Source organism: Pinus tabuliformis, chromosome Q (genome assembly GCF_031772625.1).
Source record: "Pinus tabuliformis cultivar Carrire ecotype Pingquan chromosome Q, CPIR1, whole genome shotgun sequence".
Classification (NCBI taxonomy): domain Eukaryota; kingdom Viridiplantae; phylum Streptophyta; class Pinopsida; order Pinales; family Pinaceae; genus Pinus; species Pinus tabuliformis.
Window position 1 is genome coordinate 7,083,813 of NC_142296.1, and position 24,508 is coordinate 7,108,320.

A 24,508-nucleotide genomic window follows, 5' to 3' on the forward strand; every position below is an offset into this window, starting at 1 on the left:
GACTTCACTAGGCCTTCCAACGATCCTCCTAGCTATTGTATTACCATTTCGGTCCTCTTGAGAAGCTTATTTTTCATATTAGGGAGCTATTTGGTGGGCTTGTCACGAAAGGATGTTATTTTGCACATTATTTTTGTTATAGGGGCATTATTAGGCATAATTAGGCTATTCGAATCCCATGGAGGATCATATAAATATTAGAGAGGATCATTTCATCTCTCATCATCACTTGGATGTAGATCTTTATTTCTTATGATGGAAAAATCAGCAAGATAAAATGTATATGTACAATTATAATTTACAAAAGGGTAAGCTAAAGAGTGAGAGTAAACTCTCATCTTTGCTTAACCATCTTCAAGCTCTTAAATAGCAAATGAAAGAAATGAAGTACAATGTTTTTTAAAAGAGATCTAAATTTAGAAGTTCTCGGCTTGTGTACAAGCTATGTGCCGAAATCTCTGCAAAACCGCTTTGTAGGATAAGACTATGAAAGTTCAAAGAACAAATGAGAGCTCCTTTAAGAATGTATCAAGAGTGGGTTGGTCTCTCCAAAGACTGCCCCACGCTTGATTCTGTAATCCCAACAAGATGTTCCTTGTACAAAACTTCAATCAAGAATTAATTCCATATAGATTTAGCAATAAACAATGATAAGGAACTCTATAGATTCATTTAAAACCAACTAGAGCATTCTATACCTAGAGCATACTTCTAGATCAAATGTTAATGCAAGATAGCTCTACATTAACAAATCTACAAGAGCATATGGAAGCAAATTAGATCAAAGCATGAGTAAAAGGAATTATACCAATGCTCAACGATTCATCACACTCGAAAAGGAGGAACACCTCATGAGTGAAACCCCAAAGTCTTTATTGATATTTCTGAAAGTGTATAAGGCAGCAGCGCTTCCGCAAGCACAATAGCTAGTAATAATCTTATTACAATGTGAGAGCCCATGGCTCTTTTATATAGAGATGGGAGAAAATCCCAATGAAGAATGACAATGACAAATGGCATGAGGTGACAATCCCAAAGAGAAATTCGAATTTGTTGAATGGAGCTCCAATGCCAAGTGTAAAAATCGAATTCTGGCAAGTGGACATCATTTTCTTCTTCCCTTATGTGCCAAATTCGAATTTTATGGTGGAATGACAAGTGCATATGGGTGGTAAACCATGTGGGGACAATTTCCCAAAAAATCTCCACCTAATATTCTCCCAAATCCTCCCAAATGTGCATTAACTTCACAATTTCGAATTTCCAAGCAGCGTTTTCATTTAGTGTCAGAAATTCGATTTTATTTGAGCACATGTCCGTTCTTTGATTTTAGGAGTCCACATCACCTTGGGACTTCACTTTAACTCCCACATAATTTTCCACTTCATTTCCACAACATTTAGCATGTGTGGATATTTACTTTTCTCCATTTATTTAATTTATGGCTTAATTAATTGTCAGATTTCCCACTAAACTTAGGAAAAGTGGGTTTTGAGGGTCCAAAACACATTATTAACCCCTCAAAGTGTGTCATAGTAGAAAGTTGAAGGTGAGAGGTGTTTGATTACTCATACCCCATACAACTTTTCTAGACTACACTTATTATAATTTAAATACAATTTTATTTCCAATTTTGACCCGCGGGAAATCTAAAAAATTAAAAAATGACTACCTAGACCTAACCAAATTCCATGAAATTTTTTGTGTGATATAGTATTGTAATATACATCGATTCTAGACACTAAGATGTGTCAGGGGCTCAACCTTCAAACTGTCACCCCGGCTTTGGGGTAAAATGTGAGTGAAAAAACTTAGAAAATTATTCGCCTCTGAAAAAGAAGGGATAATTAACCAGATAAAAAAAACATTCAAAGGTGTACTTGTTTGCTGATCGAGTCCCAACATCCTAGCCCTGTTACAAAATCAAAACTCATCATTACTAGTATCACTTATTACAATTCTCCATAGGGTGTGGAGTCTGGATACAAGAAAGATGATGAGAAGATAGAAGTAGAGTTAAAAAACTTCTTTGACTGATGATATCTGATAGTACAAGTGTCCTCTGGATCATCCTTGGGCATGGAGTCTTCATATAATCATCAGGTGCCACTCCAGTGGTTAACAGGGGATTCCAACACTCCAATGCTAGGCTCCTTCTGTTCCAATCTAGCGATGCGATAACAATCGTGGACCCGACAACCTTTCCACTCCTCTCTATAGTGTTTCGGGTCCGCACAGTTGGAGTTTTGGACTTCGACAGTTCAAACGACCCTTTCTAGTCCACTTGTGACTATGCGATGCGATATTGGTTCGGACCCGATACAAGAATGAACCAGAGCTTATAAACTTTTAAGTCTAGAATTCTACCGCGACTAAGTAATTTCACCAATTCTCTGTGTAAAACAGAGTTTCTGCTTGGAAGCTCAACAATGTGTGTAAGAGGAAATAGATGCGCCGATATATGGAAAACAACCCAACAGGCCTAAGCTTAAGTGTTAATTGGGAAACAAAGATTGAATCACCATTAATGAAACACAGGGAATAATAGAACCGGAACTGATACACGCATAAAAATAATAGTTTAACAGAGAACCATCAATCAGATGCACAGAAAGAGTTTTTGTCAATGATAATGCTTCCGGGCACACCTTCACCTGAGCGTCCCATTATTTCATTTTATAAATAATAGATAAGCCCTCTCGGTCCTTATCCATACAAAAGCATGCCTTTTACATAGAGTGATTTAAAGCAATCATGCATAAAAACTTATTATCGCTTATCCATAAGCGATTATTACAGAATGCTTTTATTCTTAATTCTATCCCTATCTTAAACTAGAAAAGCATGGAAACTTCTAGCTAAAGGACCCCACTCCTTTGCCTGTAGATTTTTTTTTATATTTTTGGAATAAGTTTGAAGATTTTCCCTCCAAGTCACATGCTCCTGCATCAACCTTCCCTTGTGATGAATGACATGTGTGTAGGGTAAATGGTTCACCTTTTCTTATGATTGCAGACACATGTATGTAGGGTGAGTGGTTCACCTTCCCCTACTATTGATGACATATACATAGGATGAGTGGTTCACTTTCTCCTATGGCATATGAGCAGGATGAGTTGTTCACCTTCTCCCGTGGATACTCCAGTGAGAAATGCAAATAGGCATCTATGGACATGTTGGTGGGACGTGGTTCATCCTTTCCCCACGTGTAAGATCATTCCTTATGATTTGTCGTAGACATGTTAGTGGGATGTGGTTCATCCTTTCCCCACGTGTAGGATCCTTCCTACAATTGTTGATTTGCATGCATGTAGGACGTGGTTTATCCTTTCCCTAGTCTGGGTGTTTTGTATGCGCGTAGGATGTGGTTCATGCTTTCCCTACGTGCGATTGCAACATGTGTTTGTAGGATGTGGTTCATCCTTTCCCTATGTGTGATTATGACATGAGTTTGTAGGTTGTGGTTTCTCCTTTCCCTACAAGTGGTTTTGAGCAAGATATGATATATTCTTGCCTTGTTGATGTTCTTTCATCATCCTACCCATGTAGTTTAGAAGACATGGGAAGTACCTCTCATCTGGCCAATGAGTTTGGGAAAATTCGATAGGGGCCATAGCACTACCGATGGGCACATCGTGTATTGCTGTATTCCCTATGTTTAGGATGCATGGTGTTCAACAACTTGATATGGGATCAAGTATGATTGAGGTTTTACCTCTGGACTAAGAGTGATAAGGTCTTTTGACTCATTCTTGATCGATTCTTCTTCATTATTCATATCAGTGTTCAACAGAGCAGAAATGAGATGAGACTCAGAGATGGTTCATGGCGACAGGATGTTATGATGATTAATGATGATTGGCAGGTGGAATTCTCCCTAGTTCAGAGTGTTGAGAAATCTAGGGCATGAATAGTTAAAATATTTCTTTGCTTGATAATTGCCTGTGATATACTTTTATTTCTTAGCTTATAGTCTTTTCTTCGTTATGTTATTATTGTGTTCTCTTCATCAAGGCAATTACCAATATGCACAATACAGGACAAGTGACACAGTATGTAGGCTTGTCAGTGAGGGCCAAAACCTCTCACCTCTTTAGAGGAAAACCCGATCAAATTTCTTCTTCTAGATCTTCAATTGATGAGTATCAGGACCATGACAAAGACCCTTGACTCTAGTATCCTCTCAAAAACCTTGTCACTAGTCTTGATGCTCTGCCTCTTCCCTTTCTCGACTTTCTTCTTGATCTCAAACTGCTCTCCTCGACTCCTTCTAGAGAAACTCGGTCTCTATCCTTCACACTGCTTCTTCTCTACTTCTCCTAGTGAATCTCGATCTCTATGATCTCGATCTCTAGCTCGGTCACCCAGAACAAGTATCCCAGAAGAATACTTCATTCACTGACCGCAGAAGAAACTTTCCTTCACTAACCCCAGAAGAAACTTCTCTTTTGTTATGCCCAGAAGAAACTCTCCTTCGCTTGCCCAGAAGAAACTCTCCTTACCACTTCTTCGCAATTCTTCTTTGTGGCCTCTTCTTCGTACTTCTTCTTCACTGAACGCTTGTTGAGTTTCTTGCCTCTAAGTGAGGCCGAGTGTGGCTATTTATACACTTCATCACATGTCCCTTAGGCCAACATGATCACAAGTAGTTAGGCCGACTTCTTCTAGCAAGTTCTTCCATCGTTGTAGGCTGACTTGAAGAGGATAAGTGACAAGGTCTTGGAGGATACTTTACATAGACAAGTTTGACCTTTTACAAATTGTAACATGACTTCATTACATGACAATGAATCTATCATTTTATAACTAAATGACAAATAATTCCTAAAGACTTTCAATGGGAGTCTTGACTCAAAAATAAAACCTCTTGCACATGAAACCCATGAAGCAAGCAATACAATGATTTTTATTTTTCTTCTTAACATCTTATTACATAAATTCATAATTACATGTCATTATGAAGACCGAACCTAGTTACACTTTTCAACACTCCCTCTTAACTAGGGAGGTATTCATAATGGTACTTGGACTTTCTCAATCTGAAGAATTTCTCATAAGAAGAATTCAGATTGGTAACTCATTTGTATAGCATCATATCAACTAGCATTGTCACATAGCAAGGCCTTGACTAACAACTCCATCTCTCCACAAGATCTGAGCTCAATGTTGGCGAGACCAATGATTTATAGACACTCTCATCATTGTCTCTCTCAGAACATCCCCTACCCAAGTACTCAGGGTGTGTTCCATGAGGACTATTCTTATCTTGGACTCCCTAGTCCTCAAAGAATATCGGTCCTCCACAACTACTCTTCTATTGGATGCCCTATCTCATCCTCAAAGAGTATCGAATGCCAAATAATTACCCAATCCTCCATTCTGTGTTCCCAGTTGAGGATCAGAATTATGTGTCTATATCTACCTCTCAGATAGGGAGGACATATTCCAATAAAGGAATGTACTCATTCCTACAAAATGGATGTACCTAAGCTCCCTCTTGCCTTAGGAATTTCCAAGTTTCTTCCAAGTAAGAAACTTCTTTTCAGGGTCCCTCTTAACTAGGGACCTACAACAGCTCCTCATGTGGAGATCATGGAATAACTAGCCGCTTTAAAGAGCTCCTTCCTTTGATGTTATGAATTTATTCTTTGTCATGTAGTCTTCATCTTTTGGGACTTCTTCATGGAGTCAATTTCTTGATTTCTTTCATTGGTGTTAACTTGATCCTCCATGGAGAAAATATTGATTTGAACCCGTGTTCCTACATGTTCACCTCCTAACATGCCACTTTCCATGATTCTTTTCACATATGGGCATGTGGCCTCCTCATGAAACTCATCACATGACCTACAATAAGGGGGAACTTGATCTACCATGTTGGTGGGTTCTAATGGATTTGGAGGCCTATAATATTGTGGAGTGCCCTTATTCTTTGGCCATATATAATTTCCTCAATTTTGGAATTTCCTAGCTTGATTCCTTTCCATGGCCACCAATCTATTTTGGATGGCATTCATTTGAGTAGTGTGATTTGCTTCCATAGTCTTAATGAGTTGGGTTAATTCTTTGATAGGATCATGTGCATTTTCTTCCTTGGCCTTTCCTTTGAAGTCATGAGACTTTGATGATCCTCTATTAAAACCAGGAATTTCAGATTTTCCTGATTTCTGCCTAGCCTTTTCCATCTTCAAGGCTTCAGTTTGAGCTGCACCCAAATTTGCAGGCTCTTTTCTTCTTAACTCATAGGCAGTGTCAACACAAAAAACATCCAAATATGAGCACAAAAGAAACTCGTCAGGAGGCTTAATAGTAGCAGACATGCTTTTCACCAAATCATTAAATCTCTTATTAAATTCCTCCATGGTTTCATTTTCATTCTTCTTCATAAAGCTAATAGCATTGATCAAGTGCCTATTTTCTTTCTTCTCTCCAAACTTTCCCATAAAAGTAGTAATGATAGCCTATAAGGAGTCATAAGAGTTAGCAGGTTGCTCAGTGAACCAATCAAGAGCATCCTCTTTTAAAGAGAGAACAAAAAGTCTCATCTTTACATCCTCATGGTTAGTAGTGTTACACCACTTGAAAATGCAAACATTGAAATTCTTAACATGTGATGTAGCACTAATGGCATTGTTACCTTGAAAGGAAGGCAACTTCTCAATAGCATTGTCAGGGATATTGTTAGGATAGCCATTTATGTTAGCAAAGTTACAAGGAGCAAAAAAATCATTCATGATGCTTGGCTCTACTTGTTCTTGAAAGAACAAATGGATATCAGAAATAGCCTCTTGCCTAAGCTTAACAAGAGTTTTACTATGAGAGAGTCTATTTAACTCCTCTCTAAAAACCCTTTCAGGCTCAAGAGTGGGGCTAACTAGACCACTTGGATGCCTCCTAGTAGAAACTCTTGCAGAATTTGAATTGAGTGGAATCGCCACTTGACCAAAAATCTAATCCTAAAGCCCAATACGCAAAAAACAAAAAATTAGTCGATTTTCTAGGTGCAAGAAGGCCTATCCGTGACAACGGCGCGAAAAGAATGTTGTTGCCTCCTGTCGCACACACCTAAGTTAGTGATAAAAGCCCTTAACCCCACAGAGTGTGGTTGGTGGCAAAACTAAGAGATGTGGTTGTCACCTATTCCTAACTCTCTTCGTTTAAGCTCTCTCCTAGGCAAGCTAAGGGGGGTCGTCCCTAAATGATGTTGAGAAATCTAGGGCATTTAGAGTTACAAGATTTCTTTGCTTGATAATTGCTTGTGATATACTTTTACTTCTTAACTTATAGTCTTCTCTTTGTTAGCTTATTAATTTGTTCTTCTCATCAGACAATTACCAATACGCGCAATAAAAGACAAGTGACACAGTATGTAGGCTTGTCAGCCAAGGTCAAAACATCTGACCTCTTGAGAGGAAAACCCGATCAAAATTCTTTTTCTAGATCTTCAATTGATAAGTACTAAGACCATGACATAATCCCTTGACTCTAGTATTCTCCCAAGAATCTTGTTACTAACCTTGATGCTTTGCCTCTTCACTTCCTCAACTTTCTTCTTGATTTAGAAATGCTCTCCCCAGCTCCTTCTAGAGAAACTCGGTCTCTATCCTTTACATTGCTCCTTGACTTCCTCTAGAGAATCTCGGTCTCTAGGTCTTCATTGGTCTCCTCTAGAGAAACTCAGTCTCTAGATTTCTATCTCGGCCTCCCAGAAGAATCCTTGCCCAGAAGAAACTTCTCTACCTCAGAAGAAACCTATCTTCGCACTGCCCAGAAGAAACTTCCTTCGCACTGCCCCAGAAGAAACCTTCCCTTACTTCTTCGCACTTCTTTTCGACCTCTACTTTGCACTTCTGTTTAGCCCTTTACTTCACACTTCTGCTTGTCGAAATCAAGTCGAGTTTCTTGATCAAAATTGTGTGTCTTCAAGTGAGGCCGAGTTGGGCTATTTATACACCTCCACACATGTCCTTTAGGCCGACATGTTCACTTGAGGTTAGGCCGACTTCATTTAGCAATTTCTCCCATCGTTGTAGGCCGACTTGAAGAGGATAGGTGACAAGGTCTTGGAGGATACTTTACATAGACAAGATTGACTCTTTTACAAAGTGTAACATGACTTCATTACATGACAATGACTCTAACATTTTATGACTAGATGACAAATAAATCCTAAAGACTCTCAATGGGAGTCTTGACTCAAAAACAAAATCCCTTGCTCATGAAACCCATGAAGCAAGTCAATAAAATAATTTTATAATTTTATTTTTCTTATTTACATCTCATTACATCAAATCATATTTATAGGTCATTATGAAAACTGAATCTAGTTACACTTTTCAACAAATGAAAATCTAAGTTAAAAAAGTGATGTAAGGTTTCTAGGAGATGTCAAGGTTGATTTGGATTACTTGAGATTATGAACAAATATGATGAACAATATGAAATGAAATATACTTCAATAAATATCAACACATAAATCAAAGATGAGCATATAAGACTAGTGCCTTCAATATTGCTTTAAAATAAATAACACTTGCTCTAAAATGAAATGTTTCAAAGTGAAACACAAGTAACCTTGTAAATCAATAAGATGTTAGCAAGATTTAAAATTGCTTCCAAAGAAACGCTTTCAAAATATAATCATTCACAATGTTAGAGCATGTAAGGAGGCAAATAAAATAAGTTGCAACATGAAACAAGCTAAAACTTCACTTTGCAAAATGAACAATATGGTACTTGCCCAAGTGAGATAATCAATTCAAAACATTTTCATCATAACAAGTATATAAATAATTTGCATGTAAAATAGCTTGAAAAGTAAAATGTGTTAATATTAAATGCACTTAACTAAGGTTAGATGCAATTATCTTGGTTAATTTTAAGCTAGATGCCTAATCTAAGTGAGAGATCTTCCTTTTGAACTCTTGCCAAAGAGTAAAAATTGGGGTGACTGTAAGGAAGAGGGGGTGAGGACACGACGGTGTCATTGACGATACCCTTCTCCTCAGTCTTACAAGCCAGCATGTACCTTTGTTCCTACAGGGGGACAAGCCACCTCCATAACTGCAGGGTCACACACTCTTTACCTTACTTCGTACTAGTTGGAAGAATTTTCCAAGAAAGTTTTTTCCCTATAATGTCTATCAACTAAGCTTATGCTTGGAGGTAAATTAGAAATGTAAGCTAATCTAAATTGCATTAAGTGAAATGCAAGTAAGTTCTCCCAAAGAAATATATGAAATTTGCAATGCTTCAACGTAAGGAAGGTGGTGCTCGAGAATATATTGCAAACATAACTTTCAAATGGAGATTAACTTGTAAGTAAATTAGAATGATGCAATCAATTTGATTGAGAAACAAAGTTGTTTCAAGTAGACAATAGAATGCTCCAATACTCAAGATAACAATGTAGCATTTAGAAATGAAGCAAAAATTCAAGTATACATGAAACAATTTGCTACACTAAATGGAAATGAATTAGTAAACAAAATTAAAGTTTGCTAGAAATTGAAATGCTTGCATGTGAAGAGTAGATTGCTCAAAGTAAAGTGCTTGTAGTTCAAAGTGATAGATAAAATAGAGAATGCAAAGCCTTAAGTTGAACTGTAGCAAACTTATCTAAACAAAATAGAAATGCGATGAGTGAGGTTGTGTAAATTTTAAGCATGCAATTAAAATGGAAGCCAAGAAAATGAAAAAGTTAATCCTTCCACATATTTCTCTCCCTAAATGGAGAGAAGGAATGCCATGGGTAAAACCTAAGCTCCCACAAGAAAAATAGATCTTTTATTAGCTTTTTACAATGAGTAGAGGGCCCCTTAATGGCTGCCCAAAAGATAGAAGGGAAAATTGCAAAATAGGAGTCTATAGGAACCAATATCTCCTTTCAAAAAGTGGCAACCACAATGGCCAAGCTAATTTGTTGCTGTCCAAGATTGCCCAAGCATCCTTAAAATTGATGCTCATGTGCTCTTGGGGTCCTACAACAAATAGTTAATGCTTCAAGCTTTAGCTTCCTCAATCCTGTTAACACAAAGGGTGAGCATAGTCCATAAATAAATCTGAATTTTCTTTGCAAAACGAACACTCAAGCTTAGTGGAAAGGAGAGAGAAATGTTAGCAAATATAATCTACAAATATTTTACAAATTTTGACTAAGGAATTGGAGGAAAATTCCAATTCTTGCCTTATTTTCAACATGCTCTTCAATAGCAAAATAAAATTATTATTAGCACAAGACATTGAATTTGAGACAAATTATTTTAAATGAAATTGGATTTTGAAATACAAGTAACAAGACATTGAATTTGAGACAAATGATTTTAAATGAAATTGGATTTTGAAATACAAGCTAAAGGGCAAAGATCTCTGCAACACAAAATCATAAGATGCGACCTTGGGAGATGACAAATGCATGTTCTTCAATGAACTTGCTCAAGAGTGGGATGATTCCTCCCATAATTTCTCCTCACACTTGAGGCTTGATCCAAGATATTTCTGTACACAACTTCAAATACACATTAGATCCACATGGGTTAAAAGAAATACAATGATAAAGAGATCTTATAGATTTAGTGGAACATCAACTAAAACTTTCTCTATCCAGAGCAAACTCTCAAAACCAAATGCCAATATGAGATAGCTACACATTAACAAATATGTAAAAAAACATAATGGAAACTAATGAACACAATAATGTCAGTAGAAAATGAAGCACAATGATCAAGATATTACCATACTCAAGAAGAAGAACACTTCATATGTGAACTCCAAAGTCTTTCATTGCAATAGATTATAAGTGTACATAAGAGCAGAGCTTTCCCAAGCACAATAGCTCGTTTTCAATGGATAAATAGTGAGAGTCCATGTCTCTATTATAAAAAAGTTTGGGAGCCGATCTCAAGGCAAATTGTGACAATCCCAAAGCAAATGGGTGACAATCCCAATGCTCCTTCATGCAAATTCGAATTTCCCAAGTGGCATCAAGAATCCCTCAAGCAAAATCAAATTCCATGATAAAATGACAAGTGTAGAAGGGTAGGGACCCATGTGGGGACAATTTCTCACAAAAATCTCTGCTAATATTCTCCCAAATCCACCCAAATGTGCATTAACTTCACAAATTCGAATTTTCCAAGTAAGTAACTTCCTCATTTATTGCTAGAAATTCGATTTCCTTGAGTGGGCCATGTATTTATGATGCAAGGTGCAAAATCATCTTCCACTTGTCCTTTGACTCATTCTTTTGACTTGAGATAATTTCCAAGTCATTTCCATGTCATTTTGTTACATGGAGCTATTTATTTTTTTCCATCTAATTTATTGCCAAATTTTCAACTAAACTTAGGAAAAGTGGGTTTTGAGGGTCTAGAATAGGTTTTTAACCCGTCAAAGTGTGTCATAGTAAAAAGTTGAGGGTGAGAGATGTAATTTTGATTACAAATACCCCATACAACTTCTCTAGACATCACTTATTACATTTCATATACAAAATTTATTCCAATTTCCACCCTATGAGAAATTTTAAAAATTAAAAAGTGATCCCTTAGACCTAACCAAATTCCACAAATTTTTTGTGTGATCTTGTATGGTAATATATAACGACTCTAGACACCAGGACTTACCCAAGACCTCACCATCAAGCCGCACTCCGGCTTTGGAGTTATGCTTGGAGGAAAAAACTCTATTAATTATTAAGTCCTCATAAGGATACGATAATTAACTCACTTGATGACAAAGTCCCAAGTTACCTACCCTATTACTTGACTCGACTCCTCATACCAGTATCACTTTTACATTGTCCTCGCAGGGCTTGTGGAATTTGAGTACAACAAGTAAAGATGAGAAGAAGAAGCTAGAGTTTAAAAACTTTGATGATAATAAGAACTTTGATGCTACATTGAGGCCTTTGACATATCCTTGGGCATGGAGAATTCAAAAAAGTCTCATGGTGCCATTCCAGTGGTCAACAAATCCCACAAAGAAAAATGGCTAGATCCTTCCAGTAATTCATATCCCTTGATTGCCTGTGCAGATCTCTAGGAAAGAGTTTGATTCACCTTATGGAATGAGCTGGATCGACCAAAGGTTTGATCCCGGACCACAAAAATATTTTTCTCAATTTTCTCTTCGAAAATCCCTCATTCAAAATAACCTCCATGGACCATTACTTTGAAAAATCGAGTTTTGCTGGGTCATGGGCCTTTTTTCAGGACCATCAAAATTTTTCTTGGACCACTGCCTTTTTGGAAAATGAAATTTCCACAATTTTTTAATATTTGGGAATTTCCATCTTATTTTTTTACAATTTTCACTTGAGGAGAATTTTTTTTTTTCTCATTTTAGAAAGTTGAGGTGTTGAAGTCTAATTTTGAGTACTCATACCCCCTACAACTTCTATGCACAACACGTATTACATATTACATCAAAATTACATAAAAAAATTCCGATCAACCTAAAATTTCGACTATTAAAAATTGACCCCTAGACACAACCAAATTCCTCGAAACTTTAGACATGATCTAGTATAACAATTTACATCGACTCTATACACTATGACTCACCTAAGACTTTATCGTGAAGCCTCCCTCTAGCTTTGGGGGATGTGTGGGAGAAAAACTTAACCAATTATTTAGTGTTGATAATCACAGATAATTAGTTAAGGAAAAAAGAAACTCACTAGAGTGAAAACTCTCTAGCAAAATCCTAAGCTACCTAGATGTGTTACATGGCTTTATATTCATCATACTAGAATCATTTTACATCATCCCCACAAGGTAACAAAATTTGGATTACAACATGATGACTAGAAGCTACATGATGATGATGAAGTTCTAAAATTCTGACTTTCTAACCTCGATGGAAAACTTTAAAATATGCTTTGGCATGGATTATTTGGCAATTTATGTAGTTGACACTTGAGTGGTCAACACACCCGATTGCAAAATGACCAAAGTACCTTTTGAGTGGAAGCCCACCTTTGTTCATGTGCTCATGCCAGGTGGGTTTGAGGCAAATGGCTGATGCAAGTGGTGGAGATATATGGCATATCATCAACTAGTGGTGGCCTTTAGGGACTATTGGCTATCAAGTGTAAGAGAAAAAAATTCTCCTATGGGGTTAACCATTTTGGTGGGTAACATGCCACAACAATAGTTTCTAACACCTTAATGAACTTCATGCAGGTAAAGCAAGACAGGGACCAAGGAATTGACTAATAGTACCAACACAAATACCAAATGAAATCTTCTTGGAGATATGATAGAGAATAAGCACAGAGAATGGTAGAGGATAGAGAATAGCAACTTGCATTTTTTAGTAGTAGGAATCATGGAGTTGAATGAATGGCCTTCTTTGATACCATTGTTGAATTGCAAGTTGGAATGTAAGATAAGTGTGGATTGCATTACCATAAAAATGAGACATATAGATACATTTTATGACGATTGGATTCATATTCCAAGGTCACTTGGACTCCCAATGACAATTCACGTTCCTTCCCATAACCTTTTTGGATTAGGCATCTAACTACCTTCTTGGGTGGGTGAGCAACATCTATATATATATACGACAATATAATGCGAAAATTATGGATTTGAAGAAATATGTGGTGAAAGCACTAAATCTGTGAACCATGCATTTGGATTCAAAGGTGGTGGCTTCTTTCCTTTTTCCATTATCTTCATGACAAAGAATTTCATCAAACAACTATACCATCACAATGGTTAAATAAACTTTGGTAAAATAACACAAAAGAAAACTCTTCTTACTTGGCATGCAACAATGAGCCGAGACAAACCTTGTAGGGCCATCCAACAATCTCAAAGTAAATTTTTGTTTGAATACTGATTCGTGAGCAATTCTTTTAAGCTTTCGGACACAAAGACAATAAAATGCATGATTAACCATTTTGGAAACAAACTCACTACTACATGATATTTTTTTAGAATGTATTTTAAACCAAGCTCTCCCCTGCTTAGGGGTTGTTTATTAAAATTCATAGTTTTCAAAATTGGTATGGTGCGGACTAGAAGTGGTAAATCGATTGGTTAGACCGGGTGCAGTATTGAACTGCCAAGTGATTGGACTAAAGGGCTAGTTTGTATTTAGTTAGGGACAAATTAACTGGTTTGGCATATGACCAGTTTTGACCCTAACTGGTTACTTAGATCCCACACATGTGGGAGGAGTCCAATGCCCATGATAGCAGTTTTTAAGGTGGTTATAGACTAGGGGCTGTTTTCCATCCAAAAGAACCCCCCTTGGATATAAAACCAACCCCCCCTCTCGTAATCCCTAAACCTAAACAAAAAACCTAACTCGACCCTAGCAATGCTAGCAAGCAATGGTATTGTTAAATTCTTCAAGTAAAAGTTGATATTTATGTTTCCTTTTGACATTTCCTTTATCTTCCCTTTTATCCTTTTACTTAAGTTTTTGAAGGAAACATAAAGGAAATGTCAACTTTTACTTGGATTTTTAACATTACCATTAATTGTTTGAGGATGTTTGAGAGTGGTTCCAACCTTATTGGACTCCATATGGAGAAAAAATACTTTCATATCCCACTCAAAATTCAGTAGACTTGAACAGTTTTCAGGATTTTAGGTTTGGTAGGATTACAACATATTCATTGAGTTCTCTCATGTATGAGGGCATGGGATTGGTATTTAATCAAGAACATGAAGGCCTCTATGTACCTTGACATTGGTGGTATTGATTGTTCGATTCCTCTGATATTGGTGGTGATTGTTGAACTCCTTTGCCATGGCCTTAACAAAAATTTATCCTTCACTCAAACCACAATAATTTGTTAGGCATGTTAAACTTTTTCGACCATATTATAAGGTGGAGGAGATGAACTCTTCACTCAAACCAAAATCATTGGTTAGGCATGTTCAATTTTTTTTTACCATATTATAAGGTTGAGGAATCCAAGGAGTCTGAAGACTTTGAGCCAGATGATGTTGATGATCCCATTGCTAGTATGGTGATGAGTTTGATGAGAGGTCATGTTGATCAGTTGTTTGTAGGAGGCTAGTAACCCAGTAGCTTGTAGCATGGTTTTGGACTCTAGAGGCCATTTAGAGCTTCATTTATTATGTATTTGGTTGCTGAGGTCACAGGTGTATTGCACTTGGTGGCATTTTGACATATTCACACTTACATGGTATATAGATGAGGAAACTTTACATATTTTGTCTCTATTGGTTTGGAATCTTAAAAATAATTTTGTCATTAAAAATTACCTATTTCATGATTTTTTTAAAAAACCAGTTCAAATTCTGTTTGAAGACCAGTTTGATAGGTGGCTGGTTTGAAGACTGGTTATGATGATTTTTAAAACAATGCTAAAATTATAATACAGCTTATGCACATAGATAATGCAATTGTTTTGTTGTTGTGGGTTCTGTAGATTCTTTTTTCATATTCTCTTCATCAATGAACACCGTTGCTTATTTTGCAGTGAAAGTGTTAAACATTAGGTGCAACGTATTTGTATATATTTTTCCAGTGCACTGTATTGGTATATGCGTATGAATTAATTGTTGCATTAAAATGCTAGTGACTGATATAAAATTATTTGGGAGCAGGCAATGTCATATGCAAAGTTAGCTGGACTTCACCCAATTTATGGACTTTGTGAGTAATCAATTGAAGTCAACCCCTGCAAGTTAATTTGTCCTAAATCATCCTTTTTATCAAGGCATATGGTTCAAGAAAATTAATGATATTAATGTTTTTTGTGCTCATAATACTTCAGAACAAAATATGTTCTCATGAAGTAATGCGTGTTGCTGCTAAAAATGCACCTTAAGTTATGTGGTTATTGTTCTGGTTATGCAGATTCTGGTTTTGTTCCTGTATTTGCGTATGCAATTTTTGGCTCATCGAGGCAACTTGCCATTGGACCCGTAGCGTTGGTTTCACTTTTGGTTTCTAACACCTTATCCAGTATTGTGGATTCAACTGATGACCTATACACAGAGCTTGCAATACTGTTGGCTCTTCTAGTTGGCATCTTGGAGTGTTTAATGGGAATTCTCAGGTATGGAGTATTTTGAAAATACATTGGTGAATTGATCTAGAATGATCAATGCTCGGTGCAATACGAATCAAGTTTGAAATCTTGAAAATGATTTATTAGTTAAATTAATAGAAACTCTCATCTCATGTTTCCATTCTGGCTAAAAGCTTTAAGATTGTTAAGACAAAATGCAAACAAGAGATTCTAACAGCAATGTTTACCTATATTGTTTTAGGCTTGGATGGCTTATTCGTTTTATAAGCCATTCTGTCATTTCAGGTTTCACCACATCTTCAGCTATAGTCATTGCCCTGTCACAGGCAAAATATTTCCTCGGATATAGTATCACTCGCAGCAGCAAAATAATACCGCTTGTTAAAAGCATAATTGCTGGTGCTGACAAGGTATTTATTGATTTGGTCAATGCTTTCTGTTTGAATTCTTTTTGAACTGGAGATTTTTTCAGTTCTCAATAAAAATTATGTTGTGTATGAAGTTTGTTTTTTGGGAAAGAGGTGTGCTAAAACAAATGTTATCAGAACTGGACCAGTCATGGAACTGGTTGACCCCAAAACTGGGAACCAGAAAATAACCGGTCTACCAAAAAATACATAAATATGCAAATTTTGAAAAAATTCATATAATTCATGTGCATCCATATGAATCCAAACCATTATACACAAATATGCAAAGTTCATATATATATATATATATATATATATATATATATATAACCAAAGTAGCATCAAGTGCATACCTTCTCTAAACCAAAAATACATCAACAAAGAGGATCTCAATGGCCTCTATAGTCTAAAAAAATCATGCTATAACAAATACCTAAATATCATTAAATTCATTGTCTATATTGGGATTCTCATCATTAATATCACCCTCTAAGTATACAATTAAGATCGAAAATGCTTAGCATGTTGAATCGAGATTTTGTTTGAGTGATGGGTACATTTTGTCTATGGTCATGACTGAGGAGTTCAACAATCAATACCACCAACATCAAGATACATAGAGGGCTTGGTGCTTTTGATTAAATGCTATTTCCGAACCCTCATGCATGACAGTATCCAATGGAAACGTTGCAATCCCCATCCTGAAAATTGTTGAGTCCGCTGAATTTTGAGTGGGATCTAAAATTTTACTTTCTCCATATGAAATCCAATTAGGTTGGAACCACTCTCAAACATCGTGAAACAATTAATGGTAATGTAGGGTCCTAGGGTTGAATATTAGTTTGCAGCACTCATAAATGATTGTTTTTAAAAAAAAGATTTTGTGTTTCAAGCGTCCTTAGTTGCATTGTATGGCCTCAAAATTGTTGGACCAGCTGGTTCATCTGGTTCTGGTCCAGTTCCAATAACACTGGTTAAAATTGATGTTTAAATACAATCAATATTTTTCTGTAATTATGTTGTTTTGAAAGGCTACCATCCAAAAATTTGGGACGTTCCTCATTTATACAGATTGAGATGAGTACCAAAGGAATATAAGTCCAACAAAGAAATTATGGTCATGTCACTATTTTTCCTGTTAGGCCAATCCCTTTGACAGGCATTCAGTCATATTCCTCAAGGAATCACCTTTCATAACATAACTGCAAGTAGAGTGTATATAACCTAAAATATTTGTTACATAGAAATATCTGTGCACTTGTACATTATCATTCTGTCAACTGAAACTAAATTTTATTTGCATTTTGCAATTCTATATACCAATTGTTGTCTAACTGACAAGAGTATTCTAAACAGATCTTCAAATGATCTTTTACTTCCAAATCATATAATGTCTCATGAATTGCTGCATATTCTGGAAAGTATGGCTGATGAATGTTGACTGAATGAAATCTGTAAATGGTAGACTGTAGGCTTATGGCATGTCTATGTCACCAACATGGATATTAAAATGAAGAATTAATTTAATTGTAAACTCTGCTTGCTATTTCGTTATGCATTAAATCTGACTGGAGGACTGTCCTGATGAACTTGATGATCTAGAAGTACTGGAAGATGTGGAATCTGGATACAATGTGCTGCCTGGAAGAGGCTTCTCCCCAGGCTGCTCTTTGCTGAGATATGGAATAATGGGACAGAGGGTGTTTGCTGTGAACAGAAGAGTTGTCTCTGGCCAATACCCAACACTGTTGTAAAGGTCTGATGGGTGGAGGGCAAGGATATTCCTGATGTCATCTGGATGTGGAAACTGAGGTGGTGAAACTGCTGTCTGCATGCCTCTTGGGGCCTCCATGATCATCCTGGTAGTGTCTGGTAGTGTGAGTGGTCCAAAGCATAGATGATCAGAACCTGAAAGGCCTCCCTTGTGTAGAATGACAAGCACCACTGGTCTGGATATCGGAGGAAGATGGAGAGGGAGTGTTGGGTCTCCCTGAAAAGGCGGTGGAGATCGACTATGGATCTCATAATAGATGTGGCATCAGAAAATGAAATGCTTGTTTTTGTCAGTCTTATATATATAGCAAAGTTGACAAGTTTTGTCCGCTTGTGAAATATGGTGACTGGTTTCCACCTGAAGCCAATGTGAACGAACTCGGAACTGACCAAGAGGGACTTTGATGGCTTGCATCTAGTGGTGAAGAGTATATGCTGGTCTGATATGAGGCCATCTTTTATCTCCATGATGCTATGCATAGAAAGCCATCTTGAACTTGAGTCTATAAGGTGGATCTACCTGTAGCTGACTTGAATGTATTGTCTATAGACATCTTCCCTAATGATCCTGTTTAGTTCTTGGTTGTTCAACAGAAGATGGCGTACGGTGTTCAGGGAGTATCCAAACAGGGGAAGGTTGTCCATTGAGATGCCTATTTATTGGCATATGTGCGTAAGCTCGAACAAATCGACAATGGACTTGTTGGGAGGAGCCAGTTGAGGCAATGGCCAAAGGCTTTAAGGAGCAGTATAGAAGGTAAAGGGCATCAATCTCTACTGACTGTTGAATCAGCAAAGCTCCAGACTCAGTGAAGTAGTGAAAGTGAAGCAAAAATGGCCTTGACTTGGAAAGGTGGGCAACGAACTTGGCTTGGATGATGTTCTAGGGGACAGTCCAAGGTTACTTGGGAGCGGGGAGCGACATTTTCAAAAGCTTCCAGTTTAGGAGCAAATCAGTAGTAATTTTTTATATAATATATATTTTGATGCATATATGTCAACAAAAGCATGCAGGATGATGAATTAGATATAAAAAGCATAAAACAATGAATTGAACCATATAACATCAATCATCTAGAAGTTATAATCTTAAGTTAGTAACATACAACATATCAAGTCTCATGATTCATCAATCTCAAAAGTTTCCAGCTTTCAAAATTCGATATATAACATTTATCATCATCGATCACAAAAGTTGTAACTTCTACTTGTAACCATTATCATTACCAAGTAACCAAATGATAACAAAGGATCTAACATGAAATGAAATGTTTCAACTTTCCACTTTCATGAAGCATTATATTCATAATTCGTTGCCAATGAGTTATAAATGCCAACTTCAAAATCCAATGACAACATTGCAATCCCCCCAATCCTGAAATCTTGAAAAAATGATAAGTCTGTTGTATTTTGAGTGAGATCTAAAATTCTACTTTCTCCATATGAAATCTAATGAGGTCAAAACCACTCTCAAACATCTTGAGTCATTTCATGGTAGTGTTAAAATTTAAAAAGGATGAAAATGAAATATAAAGGAGAATGTCACTTTTACTTTAAGAATTTAACATTACCATGAACTACATATCAACACTAGGGCCAAATTCTTGTTTCCAATCCTCAATAGCTCCCTCCATCACTCCTGAATTGGCAGGGAGCGATTTTTTTTAGGGAGCGTGCTCCTGGGGTCGCTTCCAATGTGCTCCCGCCTGGAGTGCGCTGCTGGGGTCGTTCCCTGCCTCCCCGCAAATTTTGAGGCTTAGAGCACATCCGATGCTACCAAAAATCAACACTCCCTCTTAGCGAGGAATGTGCTCTAGTAATGCAACCTGCTGAAGCATCACCCTTCTCTGTAACATCTTCCTCTGCGCTACTGATGCCTAATATCGATGCCCACCAACTACTGCGCAAATGCTGCATCTGTACTGCTGCTGACACTGCCACTGCCAACATTGCATCTGTATTGCAACCCTCATAAGTTTTGCATCTGTGCTGCTGCTGGCACTGCCACTGCCAACACTGCATCTGCACTGCAACCTTCTCCAATTGCTGCTGCTACTACATCAACAACGGAAAAGCATCCAAAATTACTGAACAGGTGTTCAGCATGATGCATATGTTGCTAGTGTTTTGATTACTGCTAGTCTCTGCGCTGACCCTTAGAAGCCTCTGCGTTGCTGCTAACTCTGCACTGTGCCAACTACATTGCTGCCAACTCTGCGCTGCGCTGCTCAGTCTCTGGGGTTTCTAGCCACTACAACTGTCACTTCGACACTCCTCTGCACCGACTAACACTAGTCCATCCTGCTACTTTTGATCTGGGCTTCTATAGCAGGGTATTGATCCAAGAGGTGGACTCCTCAAGGATCCTGCCCATTTGCAGTTCTTTCGAACTACAGTTCTAGATCACCCGACCTCTCCCTTGGAGGTATCAGGGCAACCATGGCAAACTCTTCCTCCTCGATCTTTGCGGATGCAGCCTTTGGATCATGCTTCTTGTCCTTGTCCTTCTTCTTGAGAAGACACTGTGTAGCGTAGTGACCAATTTCACCACATCGGAAGCACTTGATCTTCGAAACGTCTTTCTTTTTCTTCTGCTGCTCCTGCTTCCCCTTAGATGCAAGGGCTGCATTCTCTTCCTCCTCCTTTGGCTTTGTCCCATTGTTGTTGCTACTACTATCAAGTTTGCACTTGACTAAGTCTCTCCTCATCTCTTCCTGCTGAAAAGCGACCCACATTCCTTCCCAATTTGGCAATCTCTCTTTGCTTAGGATACTCTAGACAAATACTTGCCACTCTCTTAAGACTGAGTTTAGGGCCAGCCTCACCATCTCGGTAGGTTGAGGTGTTGACCCGACAACTGCCAATGAGTCTCGGATCTCCTGAAGCTTTGTAAGGGACAAATCAATGCATTCCCCCTTTTGCATCTTGTGTGGATCTCATATTCTGCTCCAAGTACATCTTCCGTTACTCAGAAGATCCTTTGTATAACATGGTCAATGCTTCCCACATCTGTCGAGCAGTATCCTTGTCGACAATGTGACACACTACGTGATCCCTCACTCCGTCGAGGATCAACCTCTTGGCCTTCGCCATCTCGACCTTGTAATTCTTGAGCGGATCTGGATCTGCGGGTACAACTACCACACTATTAACATAGATTTTGAGATTGTGCTCATCCGAAAGGCATGAGATCCTTGCCTTCCAGATCACGTAGTTGGATGCACCCTCCAACCGATCTTGATGATGCCATCTCTGCCAGTGAAATGTCGAACTACCTCCTCTCTCCTCTACGCTGCTGCTAGGTTGGCCTACGCACTCCCTACTGGTGTTAGTAGATCAGCGGCTCCTTGTTGCTACTTAGCAAAGGAGAATTAAGACTTCTTGGCTAGAAGTCCTTCGAGGAAGAAATTTCCTTAGAATGTGCTCCCCTCTCCTTCTGACGCTATTCTGCTAGCAATTGTTGCAAAATAACTGCATCCCAGCTGAAGATCTGCTCTGTAAAGAAAATACGCTGCTCACCTCTGCCTCTAGAAAGCTTTGATATGGAGATCGAATTTCTTTGTCGATTCACTCAGAGAAATCAAATTCCCCTCAAAACTTCAACCTCCTTGGCCGACGAATTGTGCTGCCTCTGGGATTTCGAATCGCTGCCTTTGTAGTAATTTCAAACTCTTCTTCCTTTCTGCTTTTGAGCTCTTCTGCTCACGGTTTGTGCTCTGATACCATGTGAAGAATCGGTTACCCGATTCCTACTGCAGTAATTGATGTTAATTCTTCTAATTGTTATTTCGATTAAACAATTTACTTGCTATGTGCTACGACAAATATCGAATTAAATACACTGCAACCTACACAAATAAAAACTGCGGAAACTAAATACAACACAAGAGAGAAATAATCATCACACACATCTACATAGTTATTTTTGGACAAATGTCCCCGAAAAAACCCAGTGTGGGAAAACCGGTGCAACAACTGAGGGTTTGTATTATTAAGTGGTAGTTTTCTGAATACAATATTTGGATGCCTTGCTGGATATCCAATACAAAGAATTTGACTGGTAGAATATCAGTGAGAAATACCTCACACTATCACTCGCGATCCGACACTGATCCAAGCCCTGGATTGCTGGCCCCATGCTGGCTCTAGCTGCGTCAGCCTCTCCGGGGATCTACATCACCTCTCCCGGATCTCCTGCTGACTGGAGATTCAAATTTCAGGCCTTCCGGTCTCAGACCCCAACTTCCCTGCTTCACCCCGATGGTACTCTTTATAAACTATGATAAACCATGTGTTGTGTGGAAATGACCCTCTAGAGATTCACAGGGGTGCATAATAGTAGTGAGGAGACATGTAATGTTTCTGGAGAATCTTGATGAAAATCATTTACCAATCTCGTAATTTGGCAAATAACAATCCTAGTTACATATCAGTTTTTGAAGGCAAAGAAACCAGAGTTTCTCTTTACTATCTTATTATGAGAAAGGATTGATGATTTACTTTGTTTTATATTGCTTCTAATTCATTTATGAAATGCAAGAATGCTTGGGCAGTAGTGTTCTGCTATTGCAAATTCAATTGGAAAAGTATATGTTTGCTTCATATGTACTTGTAAACTACCCTTTCTCTAATTATTGCTTTCTAACATTGCTTTGCTTTTGCAGTTTTCATGGCCTCCATTTGTTATGGGTTCCATAATGCTGGCCATTCTTCTGACAATGAAGCAGCTGGTAGGGCCTGTTGCTATAATGCTTTCCGGGCTTAGAGTAGTTACTAATTCTTCAATAATATATAGAATCAACGATGGTCTCTTAGAGTTGTTTGATTCGTGAATATTTCATCATATCTTGCTTATTTTCGGTTTGGTTGATAAGTTGGTATAAATTGGCTTTACTACATAAGTTCAAACAGATGTTTATTAAATATTATGTTCCTTAATTTACTTTCAGGGGAAAAAACATAAAAATCTGAGATTCTTGCGAGTGGCGGGGCCTCTTACAGCAGTAATTTTGGGAACTGTTTTTGTCAAGATTCTCCATCCTCAATCTATTAGTGTGGTAAGGCTCATGATTTTTAGACTGTAGCATGAGAATTGATTTTATTGACTGTTAAGGCTGTTCGGAGATCTGATTGAGATACTAAATCCTGATAGCTGTCTATTTAAGGCTCAAAACTAAGTAGAAAATTATATCAAATATATAAAAAATGTATTGCATGATCACGAGCCATCTACAGTGATAAATCTAGCAGCTATCTACCAATTCCCTCTGCCCCTTTTACAGGAAAAGGTAATGGCTTGTCCTTGACAGGCTTCTCACTCTAGTGTGTGTCTTACGTTGTCTAGAAGGTGGTGTTGAGGCTGGCAGATCAACCTCCTTACTCAGAGTGTCCTCATCCCCTCCCAGCAGTTGCAGGTCATCTTCGCTTGGCCTTAGCTTTTGCTCCTCCTCATGTAAACACGAGGCCTCTAGGTTTCCACCCGCCAAGTGCACACAGACAGACACATTATATGCTATATACTTGAGCGAAATTTGCATATCTGGTGTCAAATGTTTTGGATTTACAATGATGTACAGGAGTGTGCACACACACTTACATATATATTTTCATATGTCAATGTAAATCCAATATATATATATATATATATATATATATATATATATAGATAGGCACACACATTCATTCATTCATGTACAATGTAAGTCCAATGTATATATAAATTGGATTTATATTGACGAAAATGAATGTTCATGTATGTAGATGTCAATCCAATGTACACGCACACAAGTAAATCTAATTGATTTACATTGACAGACACACACACATATGTCAACTTAAATCCATTTTATGTAAATGAATGTTCGTCTCTCTCTCTCTCTCTCTCTTTTTCACCGATATATATATGGTTTGGATTTACCAATCTTACATTTATTGTCTCAGCTAGTTTATTGTCGAGGATCTGGAACAGAGCATATATGGTTTGGATTTACCAATCTTACATTTATTGTCTCAGCTAATTTATTGTCGAGGATCTGGAATAGAGCATGTATATGGTTTGGATTCACCAATCTTACATTTATTGTCTAAGCTAATTTATCGTCGAGGATCTGGAATAGAGCATATTGGCTTTTCCTTTTCTTATTCTGTTCTATGATCTGTTACTCTAACAAGATCACTATGAAGTTTCAGGACAAGAGCTGTAGTTTGCAAGCCATTGTGTGTGACATCATCCACATTTTGCAGAAGGCAGACCGATTGATACTTTGAATAATTCATCAGCCTAATCTCAGACAAATAGGTTTAT

The 24,508-nt window shown here is 37.6% G+C and overlaps 1 protein-coding gene across 5 annotated transcripts in view; it reads left to right on the forward strand.

Moving 5' to 3' along the window:
• Positions 1 to 24,508, forward strand: part of LOC149218003 (sulfate transporter 4.1, chloroplastic-like) — a 290,950-nt gene that overhangs the window by 67,991 nt on the left and 198,451 nt on the right. For 4 of the 5 annotated variants that reach the window (XM_089383729.1, XM_089383727.1, XM_089383731.1 and 1 more), the window contains 5 exons: positions 15,594 to 15,642; positions 15,847 to 16,048; positions 16,263 to 16,431; positions 22,869 to 22,934; positions 23,154 to 23,261. In XM_089383729.1, coding sequence (XP_089239855.1) covers positions 15,594 to 15,642; positions 15,847 to 16,048; positions 16,263 to 16,431; positions 22,869 to 22,934; positions 23,154 to 23,261 — 594 coding nt within the window. The remainder of the gene's footprint in view (positions 1 to 15,593; positions 15,643 to 15,846; positions 16,049 to 16,262; positions 16,432 to 22,868; positions 22,935 to 23,153; positions 23,262 to 24,508) is intronic. The other variant, XM_089383730.1, reaches the window with a different exon arrangement.